Source organism: Salmo trutta, chromosome 25, assembly GCF_901001165.1.
Source record: "Salmo trutta chromosome 25, fSalTru1.1, whole genome shotgun sequence".
Lineage (NCBI taxonomy): Eukaryota > Metazoa > Chordata > Actinopteri > Salmoniformes > Salmonidae > Salmo > Salmo trutta.
The window spans coordinates 16,424,236-16,436,963 of NC_042981.1; the positions used below are offsets into that span (position 1 = coordinate 16,424,236).

General features: G+C 41.8%; 1 protein-coding gene across 7 annotated transcripts in view; it reads left to right on the plus strand.

The window, feature by feature from the left end:
- Nucleotides 1-12,728, plus strand: part of LOC115162071 (bromodomain adjacent to zinc finger domain protein 1A) — a 34,679-nt gene that overhangs the window by 19,826 nt on the left and 2,125 nt on the right. For 5 of the 7 annotated variants that reach the window (XM_029713015.1, XM_029713010.1, XM_029713011.1 and 2 more), the window contains 5 exons: nucleotides 3,235-3,306; nucleotides 6,511-6,758; nucleotides 7,034-7,203; nucleotides 10,756-11,111; nucleotides 11,386-11,567. In XM_029713015.1, the coding sequence (XP_029568875.1) occupies nucleotides 3,235-3,306; nucleotides 6,511-6,758; nucleotides 7,034-7,203; nucleotides 10,756-11,111; nucleotides 11,386-11,567 (1,028 nt within the window). The remainder of the gene's footprint in view (nucleotides 1-3,234; nucleotides 3,307-6,510; nucleotides 6,759-7,033; nucleotides 7,204-10,755; nucleotides 11,112-11,385; nucleotides 11,568-12,728) is intronic. The other 2 variants (XM_029713016.1, XM_029713014.1) reach the window with 1 other exon arrangement.

Sequence of the window (12,728 nt, forward strand, 5' to 3'; positions counted from 1 at the left end):
TTATTTACGATGGTGAGGAAAGCACTTTTTAAAGAGCAACCAGGCATCCTCTACTGACGGGATGAGGTCAATATCCTTCCAGGGTACCTGGGCCAGGTCGATTAGAAAGGCCTGCTCGCTGAAGTGTTTTAGGGAACGTATGACAGTGATGGTCGTTTGACCGCGGACCCATTATGGACGCAGGCAATGAGGCAGTGATCACTGAGATCCTGGTTGAAGACAAAAGAGTTGTGTTAGGAGGGCAAGTTGGTCAGGATGATATCTATGAGGGTGCCCATGTTTATGGATTTAGATTTGTGAGATTGAGGGCATCTAGTTTAGATTCTAGGATGGCTGGTGTGTTAAGCATATCCCAGTTTAGGTCACCGAACAGTACGAACTCCCATCTTCAATCAATTCACATATGGTGTCCAGGGCACAGCTGGGGGCTGAGGGGGGTGTCTATAACAAGTGGCAATGGTGCGAGACTTGTTTCTGGAAAGGTGGATTTTTAAAAGTAGAAGCTCTAATTGTTTGGGCACAGACCTGGATAGTATGACAGAACTCTGCAGGCTATCTCTGCAGTAGATTGCAACTCCACCCCCTGGCAGTTCTATCTTGTTGGAAAATGAAATTTCAGCATTTTTGGTGGCCTTCCTTAGCAGGATTCAGACACAGCTAGGACATCAGGGTTGGCGGAGTGTATCGATAGGCTTGCGTTTATTAGTGGCTTGGGTATTTTTTTAAACGTCAATGAATATTTCACTTTCTCTGTTCATAGGAGTAACAACATGAATTTGTGCATGAGGCAGAAATAATGCGGTGCAACTCGAGTTTCACCATGAGCTGGAAGATGGTGTCCGTTTTTTGGTCAGTGGAGGAAAGGGATAGTGGAGTGATGTTGAGAAGCAGGCCCTCAGTCTGCTGCGCTCTCCTTCCACTAAGACTGACCATCATATCCAGGCACCATCCACCCAGTAAAATAAATAGCAAATTATTTAAAATGTATGCTCACTCAGCTGTACTTCACAAGTAATACAACAATGGATATATTACTGGTGTGATCATATAGCATGCCTCAAATTTTGAAATATAATTTTAAAAAATGGCCTGAACAACAATGCATTCATTGGCAGGGCAATTCAAGCAAAGCCAATATGTGGTGGTAAGGTTTTGGGTCTATAGCTTACTGCGCAAACCTCATTGCCACAGTACTGTTTTAATTGGTTAATGTTGCATAGGCTTACGTTTTTTTTCAAGTCATGTTAAAAAATAATCTGTGCGGTAGATCTCGGCTTGCATTTTGACTGAAAGTTATCTTGACTCAGAACAGTGGTCGCTAAAGTTTTCCCTGTTAACACTATCAACATGTCCATTTACTGTGGCAATTGTGATTGAATCAACACAATGTTAGCCATTTTCAATGCAACATATCAAATAAAACAAACAATGCAAGAGATTTTATTGTAGGCAGAACATATCAGAGTAGGATTCTATTGCAATGACACGCATGACTCAACCTGTATTTTATGTAACACTGGTCTATATAAAGTATGCAAATAGACCATTGCCGTATGGATTTGTGCCATTTACTTTGAACTGGACTGTGTTTACAGCATGAGTAGATGCGCTTGTTTTGAGATCAAAGCAGAGGCTGCATGTAGCCACGTGTTCATATCCTTTGCTAGTTAGTGAGTTATTAGCTAAGTTATAGATCATTTGTTGTCAGGAATAGGGGAGTGATTGCTTCCTACAAGAGCACAAAAGGTGTACGTTTCTAGACATCTTTGAAAAGTGAGTAAGGTGAAGTTCTTATTTTTTTCTTAAAGGGACAGTGTTGTATTTTGAAACGGGCTTGAATAAATCAAGTCGGCAGAGGGTAGCATCATTTCTGCTTCTTTGTAATAATGGTATGGGAATAATAGTGCATTTTATTTTGTAAAGTGGTTTCTTGCATCAACCACATTTTCAGTCACGTCCGAAGGACAAGTGGATAAACGGGTTAATGTCAAGCCCTGCATGTTTTTTTCAAAAGTCTCATGGATTGTAGGCCTACATTGAACATCTCACATTGGCTGCTACTGTAGGCTGAACGATAGAACAGCTTTTTCCATGTTAAAATGTTATGGGATGCATTTTCTCCATTGTTTTTGATGGTAGGTCACTCTGGTAGGCCTTAATTATGAGCAAATAGCCACAGTAGCCAACTTGGCCACTGTTATAACTGTAACTTAAAGTGGGTACAGCCTCAGTGTTCAAAGTAAACGCACGCTGGAAGTTGGACAGACTTTTCACAACGTTCAAGTCTGCACTCAGCAGACCTGAAATTTGCTCCATGCCGGAAAAAATTGGAGAGGACATGGTCAGAGGCCTTTATCTGAGCATATTTTAACTAGGGCTGAGCACTTAGTGCTTACTTGAGGTCAGTTCGATTTATTTAAATAATCACTGATTTTGATTGTTTGGGTTGAATTCTGTAACAATAAAACAATTAATACAAGTCCTGTGATGGTAGTGATTGCCCATTACTGCTTATCACCGATTAACCATTTATTCGCATTACTTTTAATTTATTTGACTTTATTTAATTACTAGTCATCTCTATAGAGCTGCTTCCTATGCTGTCTGACAAAATCACTATTTTGTAGTTCTTCAAACTAAGGCATACTTTTATGACTGCTGAATGCCAACTATCAGTCACTTAGATGATGTGTTTTCAGGGAGAGATACCTCGCCAAGCAACAGCTGCTCTCTATATCCCCTCACGATCACAAATTCCTCTTCCATACCAGGCATAAAAAACAGACCGGACAAGTAGATGCACAATGGCTTATGGTCATTGTAGGTAGTTTAGCGCATAAAATGAAGAATGTTGGCAACTACAACTCCTTCTACATCACACAGGCTGGATCTGATTCATCTTTAGAGAATGCGTTCATTGAGCTCGCAGAAAAAAATTGAATTCAAATAATTGAATCGATGTCAGTCAGTTGTTTTAAAAACGGAAAAATAAGACATTTTGGTTAATCTCTCAGCGCTACTTTCAACAGACCTTATCTGCCAGCCAGGCAGGGAATGAGTGCTCCCTGTGGTTTGTCTGCTGTGACCTGTATTTTTCACTCTAAACTGGTCATTTGAACAGTCCTCACTTATTATATTTTAGGGTTTAGCACTTTTGATTATGTTTGACATACAAATTGATATCTCTTGACTCTCATGGCAAAACATTGCCTCACCTTATTCCCCCTCCAACAGGCGACGAAGACTCTAAAAAGGACCAGAAGGCAAAGAAGAAGGAGAAGAAAGATGAGGATCAACACAGTGAAGGTAAGGATGATAGGAAGCAAGAAAGGCAAAATGAAATCTTGTACTTTTTCCTCTAGCATAACGGATTTGATGGTCTTACTCAAAAGACTGGTTGTACCCCAATAAAGGTAACCTGAAATTAGATGACAATATACAGTGAGGGGAAAAAAGTATTTGATCCCCTGCTGATTTTGTACGTTTGCCCACTGACAAGGAAATGATCAGTCTATAATTTTAATGGTAGGTTAATTTGAACAGTGAGAGACAGAATAACAACAAAAAAATCCAGAAAAACGGATGTAAAAAATGTTATAAAATGATTTGCATTTTAATGAGGGAAATAAGTATTTGACCCCTCTGCAAAACATGACTTAGTACTTGGTGGCAAAACCCTTGTTGGCAATCACAAAGGTCAGACGTTTCTTGTAGTTGGCCACCAGGTTTGCACACATCTCAGGAGGAATTTTGTCCCACTCCTCTTTGCAGATCTTCTCCAAGTCATTAAGGTTGAGGCTGACGTTTGGCAACTCGAACCTTCAGCTCCCTCCACAGATTTTCTATGGGATTAAGGTCTGGAGACTGGCTAGGCCACTCCAGGACCTTAATGTGCTTCTTCTTGAGCCACTCCTTTGTTGCCTTGGCCGTGTGTTTTGGGTCATTGTCATGCTGGAATACCCATCCACGACCCATTTTCAATGCCCTGGCTGAGGGAAGGAGGTTCTCACCCAAGATTTGACGGTACATGGCCCCGTCCATCGTCCCTTTGATGCGGTGAAGTTGTCCTGTCCCCTTAGCAGAAAACACCCCCAAAGCATAATGTTTCCACCTCCATGTTTGACGGTGGGGATGGTGTTCTTGGGGTCATAGGCAACATTCCTCCTCCTCCAAACACGGCGAGTTGAGTTGATGCCAAAGAGCTCCATTTTGGTCTCATCTGACCACAACACTTTCACCCAGTTGTCCTCTGAATCATTCAGATGTTCATTGGCAAACTTCAGACGGGCATGTATATGTGCTTTCTTGAGCAGGGGGACCTTGCGGGCGCTGCAGGATTTCAGTCCTTCACGGCGTAGTGTGTTACCAATTGTTTTCTTGGTGACTATGATCACAGCTGCCTTGAGATCATTGACAAGATCCTCCCGTGTAGTTCTGGGCTGATTCCTCACCGTTCTCATGATCATTGCAACTCCACGAGGTGAGATCTTTCATGGAGCCCCAGGCCGAGGGAGATTGACAGTTATTTTGTGTTTCTTCCATTTGCCAATAATCACACCAACTGTTGTTACCTTCTCACCAAGCTGCTTGGTGATGGTCTTGTAGCCCATTCCAGCCTTGTGTAGGTCTACAATCTTGTCCCTGACATCCTTGGAGAGCTCTTTGGTCTTGGCCATGGTGGAGAGTTTGGAATCTGATTGATTGCTTCTGTGGACAGGTGTCTCTTATACAGGTAACAAACTGAGATTAGGAGCACTCCCTTTAAGAGTGTGCTCCTAATCTCAGCTCGTTACCTGTATAAAAGACACCTGGGAGCCAGAAATCTTTCTGATTGAGAGGGGGTCATATACTTATTTCACTCATTAAAATGCAAATCAATTTATAACATTTTTGAAATGTTTTTCTGGATTTTTTTGTTGTTATTCTGTCTCTCACTGTTCAAATAAACCTACCAATAAAATTATAGACTGATCCTTTCTTTGTCAGTGGGCAAACGTACAAAATCAGCAGGGGATCAAATACTTTTTCCCTCACTGTATAATAATTCATAATATATTTTAAGGGAATTAGTGAGTGATTGCTGTTGATCTGACCGTTTGTCTCCCCTCTGAGTGCTGTGACTGGTGGGGTGGTAAAGACTGTTGGCTTATTGTAGATGATGGAGAGGAGTGTTGCATTCTGTGACATGTTTCAAGTTTTTTATGTCATGTGCACAAGAAAAGTGAAATGCCTTTCTTGCAAACTCTAAACCCAATAATGTAGTAATCAATGTAGCACTAAAAATAACAAGGTAGAACAAAAACACACAAAGGTAAGAAGCTATATGCAGGAATACTGTAGTGTTGGTGGTAGATATGTATAGGGGTAAGGTGACTAGGCATCAGGATATATGATAAACAGTAGCAGCGTGTGAGTCCTGTGTAACAATAAAATACAAGGGTGGGTCAACTCAGTCCTTGTAGCTATTTAGCAGTCTTATGGCTTTGGGATAGAAGCTGTTAAGGACTCTTGGTGTCAGACTTGATGTACCGCTAGCCATGCGGAAGCAGAAAGGACAGTCTATGGCTTGGGTGGCTGGATCTTCTGGGCCTTCCGGACTGTCTGTCTCTTCTCTCTGAACCTCAGACGGTAGGGATGGTGGTCGGGTCTAGGGATAGGCACGGATATTTGAATAGCCAAATTGAAGTTAGTATTTGATTACTTGTGAGTATACTTCTTTTCTTTTTTTTTAAGAAATGTAATTATCGACGTGACAGTGCTACATACAAGGATCAATCATGACATTAGACATTTTAATAAAACAGGTTGACTTTTTGAGTGCGCCCTGATAAAGTAAGATGTACTGGTCGACAACACACTTTTGGTGCATGTAGCTTATTGTCTGACGATCAAAGCAGCACTACGGTCAGAGGCTCCTTGTGTAGCAAGTGAAGTAGGAGGTTTCTAATTGATGCAAAAAGGAATAAATATTACAGAAATAAGTTGGCTAAATGAGAAGTAGTAGGCTGCAATGATCAACCAACAGGTAGGCTGTTTTTTAATATGAATGGATGTGGGGAGTGCAGCAAAATAGCCTTAGTTACTTAGCCTTGCTAGCTGGCTAACTTAACTGGCTAGTGTAGTTAGCTAGCTTCTTTAACCTATCGCAGCAACAAGTTTGTCTAACTTGCGCAAATGGGTTTGGCTACTTTCTCTCTCCTTCCGTGTCAGACACACTGGCCCCTGCTCATCTCGCACCCCTCCCCACCATCTGTGCTGAAACGAGTGCGCTTCCGCGCGAGCAAGAACCCATTGCAGTAGGAAAAGTTGTTTCTTTTAAACACATGTATTTCGACTATCCGGATATCTGAAATACATTGTGACATCTTAAATGCCCATCCCTAGTTGGGTGGTGAATAATACTGTAATAATGTCTGACTGTGTGTCTCTTCTCTCTCTGACCAGACGGTAGTGACGGGGTGGTGAATACTACTGTAATAATGTCTGACTGTGTGTCTTCTATCTGACCAGACGGTAGTGACAGTGGTCGGGTGGTGAAGACGGTCCAGGAGCGTTGGAGGGAGTCTCTGCTGGGTTGTTCCAGCATGTCCCAGGTCTTCCTCCACCTCTCCACCCTGGAGCGCAGTGTCATCTGGGCGAAGTCCCTGCTCAACACCCGCTGTAAGGTCTGTCGCAGGAAGGGAGATGCCGAGAACATGCTGCTGTGTGACTGCTGCGATCGAGGACACCACATCCACTGTGTCCGCCCCAAACTCAAGGTAGGATGGACGATGCTTTTCTTCTCACATGGCCTATGGATACCCTGTGTTTCCCCTACAATTTTAATGGTGGGGAAAGCACCCCCCGCCCCCCCCCTAAAATAATTGGAACTCGATCGATACAATTGGTATGAAACCTTTTTGAGGTTCATTTGGGGACCCTGTTGTCTTCTAAAGTAACCTGCTGAAAGGGTGTAGTTCCTGGTCGCCTGTAACTCTGCTGTCTACTGTACTGGTGTAATCTAAACCTCTTCTTTGCTCTGTGTTGTGTCCAGGCCGTCCCAGAAGGGGACTGGTTCTGCCCGGAGTGCCGTCCCAAACAGCGAGCCAACCGCCTCCCCTCCCGCCAACGGCCCTCTGTCGACTCTGAGGAATTGGAGAAAGAGGAGGACTCTGAGGAAGGAGACTCTGGGGAGGAGACGACGGAGGAGGAAGAGGAGAAGAGGTGTGTTCTGGGCATCACTGTACTTCATTGGGTTGATATTAGGCAGACCCCGTTTAGTCCATAGGCTGTTGGTCGACCGAGAATTCTTTAGTCAAGTAGTCACAAATTATATTTTTGTGGTACAAAACACCTGTCTAATTTGCGCCTTTCTCAGTGGACTAATCCATTGTGGAGGCCGTGGGGATGGCACAGTCCATCACTCCAAGACGTGCTACTGAAGTTGTATGTGTTGCTATTACATAAGAACGATGGTGCAACAAAAATAAAAATAATATTTATTCTATAACAAATGCGCTTTCTCCTGCGTTAGTGGTCGCTGTCCACGGTTCTGACACGTAATCTTCAGTATGCAGTTGAATTGGCGCCTTTCCCTATATGTTGCTATGCGCATAATAGCGAAGTTAACCAGCATATCGGTGTTGAAAACAATACGGCGTGGCAGCAACGAAGTGAGGAAACGGGCCTTGCCTTAATTGTCTAAGGAAATTTAGGAGAGGAAACCCCAATTGAATTAGGTCTATTATCCAATAACCTAACTGTTTAATTTGCCTGGCTTTATAAATCCATATATACAGTTGCAGTCTGAAGTTTACATACACCTTAGCCAAATATATTTAAACTCAGTTTTTCACAATTCCTGACATTGAATCCGAGTAAAAAAATCCCTGTCTTAGGGCAGTTAAAATCACCATTTTTTTATTTTAAGAATGTGAAATGTCAGGATAATAGTAGAGAGTGATTTATTTCAGCTTTTATTTCTTTCAGCACATTCCCAGTGCGTCAGAAGTTTACATACACTCCAATTAGTATTTGGTAGCATTGCCTTTAAATTGTTTCACTTGGGTCAAACGTTTCGGGTAGCCTTCCACAAGCTCCCCACAATAAGTTAGGTGAATTTTGTCCCATTCCTCCTGACAGAGCTGGTGTAACTGAGTCAGGTTTGTAGGCCTCTTTGCTCGCACACGCTTTTTCAGTTCTGCCCATAAATGTTCCATAGGTTTGAGGTCAGGGCTTTGTGATGGCCACTCCAATACCTTGACTTTGTTGTACTTAAGCCATTTTGCCACAACTTTGGAAGTATGCTTGGGGTCATTGTCCATTTGGAAGACAGATTTGCGACCAAGCTTTAACTTCCTGACTGATATCTTGAGATGTTGCTTCAAGATATCCACATAATTTTCCTGCCTCATGATGCCATCTATTTTGTGAAGTGCACCAGTCCCTCCTGCAGCAAAGCACCCCCACAACATGATGCTGCCACCCCCGTGCTTCACGGTTGGGATGATGTTCTTCGGCTTGCAAGCCTCCCCCTTTTTCCTCCAAACATAACGATGGTCATTATGGCCAAGGAGTTCTATTTTTGTTTCATCAGATCAGAGGACATTTCTCCAAAAAGTACGATCTTTGTCCCCATGTGCAGTTGCAAACCGTAGTCTGGCTTTTTTATGGCGGTTTTGGAGCAGTGGCTTCTTCCTTGCTAAGTGGCCTTTCAAGTTATGTCAATATAGGACTCCTTTTACTGTGGATATAGATACTTTTGTACCCGTTTCCGCCAGCATCTTCACAAGGTCCTTTGCTGTTGTTCTGGGATTGATTTGCACTTTTCGCACCAAAGTACGTTCATCTCTAGGAGACAAAACGCGTCTCCTTCCTGAGCGGTACAATGGCTGCTTGGTCCCATGGTGTTTATACTTGCGTACTATTGTTTTGTATAGATGAACGTGGTACCTTCAGGTATTTGGAAATTGCTCTCAAGGATGAACCAGACTTGTGGAGGTCTACAATTTTTTTTTATCTGAGATCTTGGCAGATTTTTATTTGATTTTCCAATGATGTCAAGTAAAGAGGCACTGAGTTTGAAGGTAGGCCTTGAAATACATCCTCAAATACACCTCCAATTGACTCAAATGATGTCAATTAGCCTATCAGAAGCTTCTAAAGCCATGATGTCATTTTCAGAAATTTTCCAAGCTGTTTTAAAGGCACAGTCAACTTAGTGTAAGTAAACTTCTGACCCACTGGAATTGTGATACAGTGAATTATAAGTGAAATAATCTGTCTGTAAACAATTGTTGGAAAAATTACTTGTGTCATGCACAAAGTAGACGTCCTAACCGACTTATCTAAACTATAGTTTGTTAACAAGAAATTTGTGGAGTGGTTGAAAAACGAGTTTTAATGACTCCAACCTAAGTGTATGTAAACTTCCGACTTCAACTGTATCTACAGAAATAAGGCGTATCCTGTTTTGTTTAATAGTCTACTGATTCTGCGAGGACCAAGCCTCACAACCACATGTCAGATAAAGCAATTTCACAAATTCATCTGTTTTGTCATATCTTTGCTATGCTGTAATAAAGGCTTTAAAAATATATATAATAATTTAACAAACTCTGGTATTATAATTGATTTAGTGTTTACACTGTTCCAAGTGGTCAGAAAAATATTGGCATCTAACAGCATTTAATAATATGTACGCAGCTCTTGCTCCTATACCCTCCTTTTTCTTGATCTCCTTATTGTTATTACAATAATTATAATCTGTAGGCCTAAGAGTGCGTCTGGTTTAGACTTAATACTGTAATTTACGCCTATTTCAATATAGGCTACTGTATCAATTATTCCTTCATGTAATCACTCAGCATGCATGCTTTGAAATGCAATCAAGCATTTTTGTTTTTAAAATGTAATAACAAAGGAAGCCTTGAATAATTAGCCTAAACAATAAATGTTTTTTGTCTTTGCTGTAATAAAGGCTTCATAAAAAATATAATTAGGACAGTCTATGGTACTTATAATTTTTGTGTTTACACTGTTCCAACTTTTTTTTTTTTATTCTCATGCAGCGCTTGCTCCCATAACCTCCTTTCCACAACTAAGTAAAATGTCTTACCCAGATCTAACTTCCCCCTTCCCTCCTGAGCAACCAGTAAACATTCCCATGTTTCGAGTTTATTTTTCATGTCCACTGCATCCATTTTGCTGTCACGTATAGAGTTTATAACCAATTTATTGATGCGATTATGATAGGCTATAGGTCAGGCCTTATTGGTCACGAGCATGCAATGCACACATTTCAAGCAAAGAGCGCAAAAGTTGAGGGAATAAGGAATATTTTTCCTAAACAAATGAGGGATTTCGGTAACAGAACTTTTCAGTCCAGAAATAAACTAAATGGCTGTAATTATGTTGCAGCTTCAGCACGGACGGTGAGATAAACACATGCTGTGCTGCCTGTCAGATGCAGCAGGGAGGAGCGAGACCACATGCGCCAGACGCACTCGCTGTATTTTTTTATGTTTCCTTTTGAGTCATTTGTGTGTCATTATTTCATCAAACGGTGCACTTAAAGCATCAGACAAGCTCAGTGCATAGGTGTCTATCGATTGATCGAAAGAACAAACGACTCTCGGTCAACCAAGATTTTTGTTGTACAGCTGTAGTTTCTATTAAATTGAATACTTTAAAACAATAAAAACAACCCAACACATTTAGTTTATTCAGATATCTGAAGTTTCCCTCCCACAATTCTGTCTCCCTCTTCTCCTTTAGTGCCACTAAAAAGGTCCGGACTGCTGTGAAACCTCCTGTGCCTACTACCAAAGGAAGTCGGTCGAACAGCAGGACCAACTCAAGTCATTCCACCCCCCGGAGCCAGCAGACCACCCCCAAACAGGCCCTCTCAGCTGCGAAGGGAGCTGCTTCCAGGTCCTCAGGGAAGAAGCCCACCCCAGTCTCCAATAAGCCCACCCCAGTCTCCAACGGCAGACCTCCACCACGGCCAGGCAGCAGAGTCAGCTCCCGGCTCAGTCATGAGATATTGGCAACCAACGGTACCTCTAGCAGGCCAGGCAGCCAGCCCGCTCCATCTCCCTCTCTGGCAGTCTCCCGTAAAAGACCAATCTCAGGTAAGACCAGTTAAGACAGTGGGAGGGGGAGATGGAAGAGGGTTGTGTTGGGTGATAAAAAATACAAAAATGTGTTCTTGTAAAGTAGTGTCAACATGATGTGCCAGGGTCTTTATATTGCTGAAGATGTAATGTAAAAAAAAATGTATGTTTGTATGGAAGTGTTGAATGTTAATTTTCTCATGTATCAATTACACAACTTCCCTCTAGTTGGGGCTTTCTCACTTACTGTGCTCATCTTTGGGTTTATATTCTCCTTCCGCTGTTTCTCCAGCAGAGGTCTCCCACAAGCCTAGGCTGGTCCTGACTCCCTCAGTCTCAGGTTCTTCTTCCAATCGCCGCAGCTCAGGGAGGAACCTAGGAGTCCATGAGCTGTCTGCCTGCGAGCAGTTGACTGTAGAGCTAGTCAGACATGAAGACAGCTGGCCCTTCATGAAACTGGTGTCTAGGACACAGGTAATACATGACTTTAAAGGCTGATAGGAGAGGCACGCAGAGCGACATGCATGCATTTAAAAAAACAGCACACACACATGCAAGCACTTCTATGAATACGTTTTCCTATACTATTACATAACTAGCTACGTCACTAGTGACACGCATACAGTGCCTTCAGAAAGTATGATTATACCCCTTGACTTATTCCACATTTTATTACAGCCTGAATTCAAAATCGATTCAATTTATTTGTTTCTCACCCATCTGCCACATAATGATAAAGTGAAAACATGTTTTTTTAAATGTTTGCACGTTTATTGAAAATTAAATCCAGAAGTATCTTATTTACATAAGAATTCACACCTTTGAGAGTAAATACTTTTGTAAAAGCACATTTAGCAGTGATTACAGCTGGGAGTCTTTCTGGGTAAGTCTCTAAGAGTTTTCCACACCTGGATTGTGCAACATTTACCCATTATTCTTTTCAAAATTCTGCAAGCTCTGTCAAATTGGTGTTTGGTCATTGCTAGGCAACCATTTTCAGGTCTTGCCATAGATTTAAGTCAACTGTAACTCTGCCACTCAGGAACCTTCACTGTCTTATTGGTAAGCCGCTTTGGCCTTTGTGTGTTAGGTTATTGTCCTGCTGAAAGGTGTCTGGTGGAAAGCAGACTGAACCAGGTTTTCCTCTAGGACTTTACCTATACTTAGCTCCATTTCTTTTTATCCTTAACTCCCCAGTCCTTAACAATTACAAGCATACCCATAACATGATGCAGCCACCACTATGCTGAGATTGGTACTTAGTAATCTGTTGTGTTGGATTTGCCCCATACGTAACACTTTGTATTCAGGAATAAAATGAATTGCTTTGACATTTTTTGCAGTGTTACTTTAGTGCCTTGTTGCAAAAAGGATGCGTGTTTTGGAATATATTTATTTTGTAGAGGCTTCCTCTTCACTCAGTTAGTAGGTTAGTATTGTGGATTAACTACAAAGTTGATCTATTCTCCGTTTTCTTCTATCACAGCCATTAAACTTGAACTGTTTTATAGTCACCATTGGCATCATGGTGAAACCCCTGAGTGATTTCCTTCCTCTCCGGCAACTGAGTTAGGAAGGACGCCTGTATCTTTGTAATGACTGGGTGTATTGATACACAATCGAAAGGGTAATTAA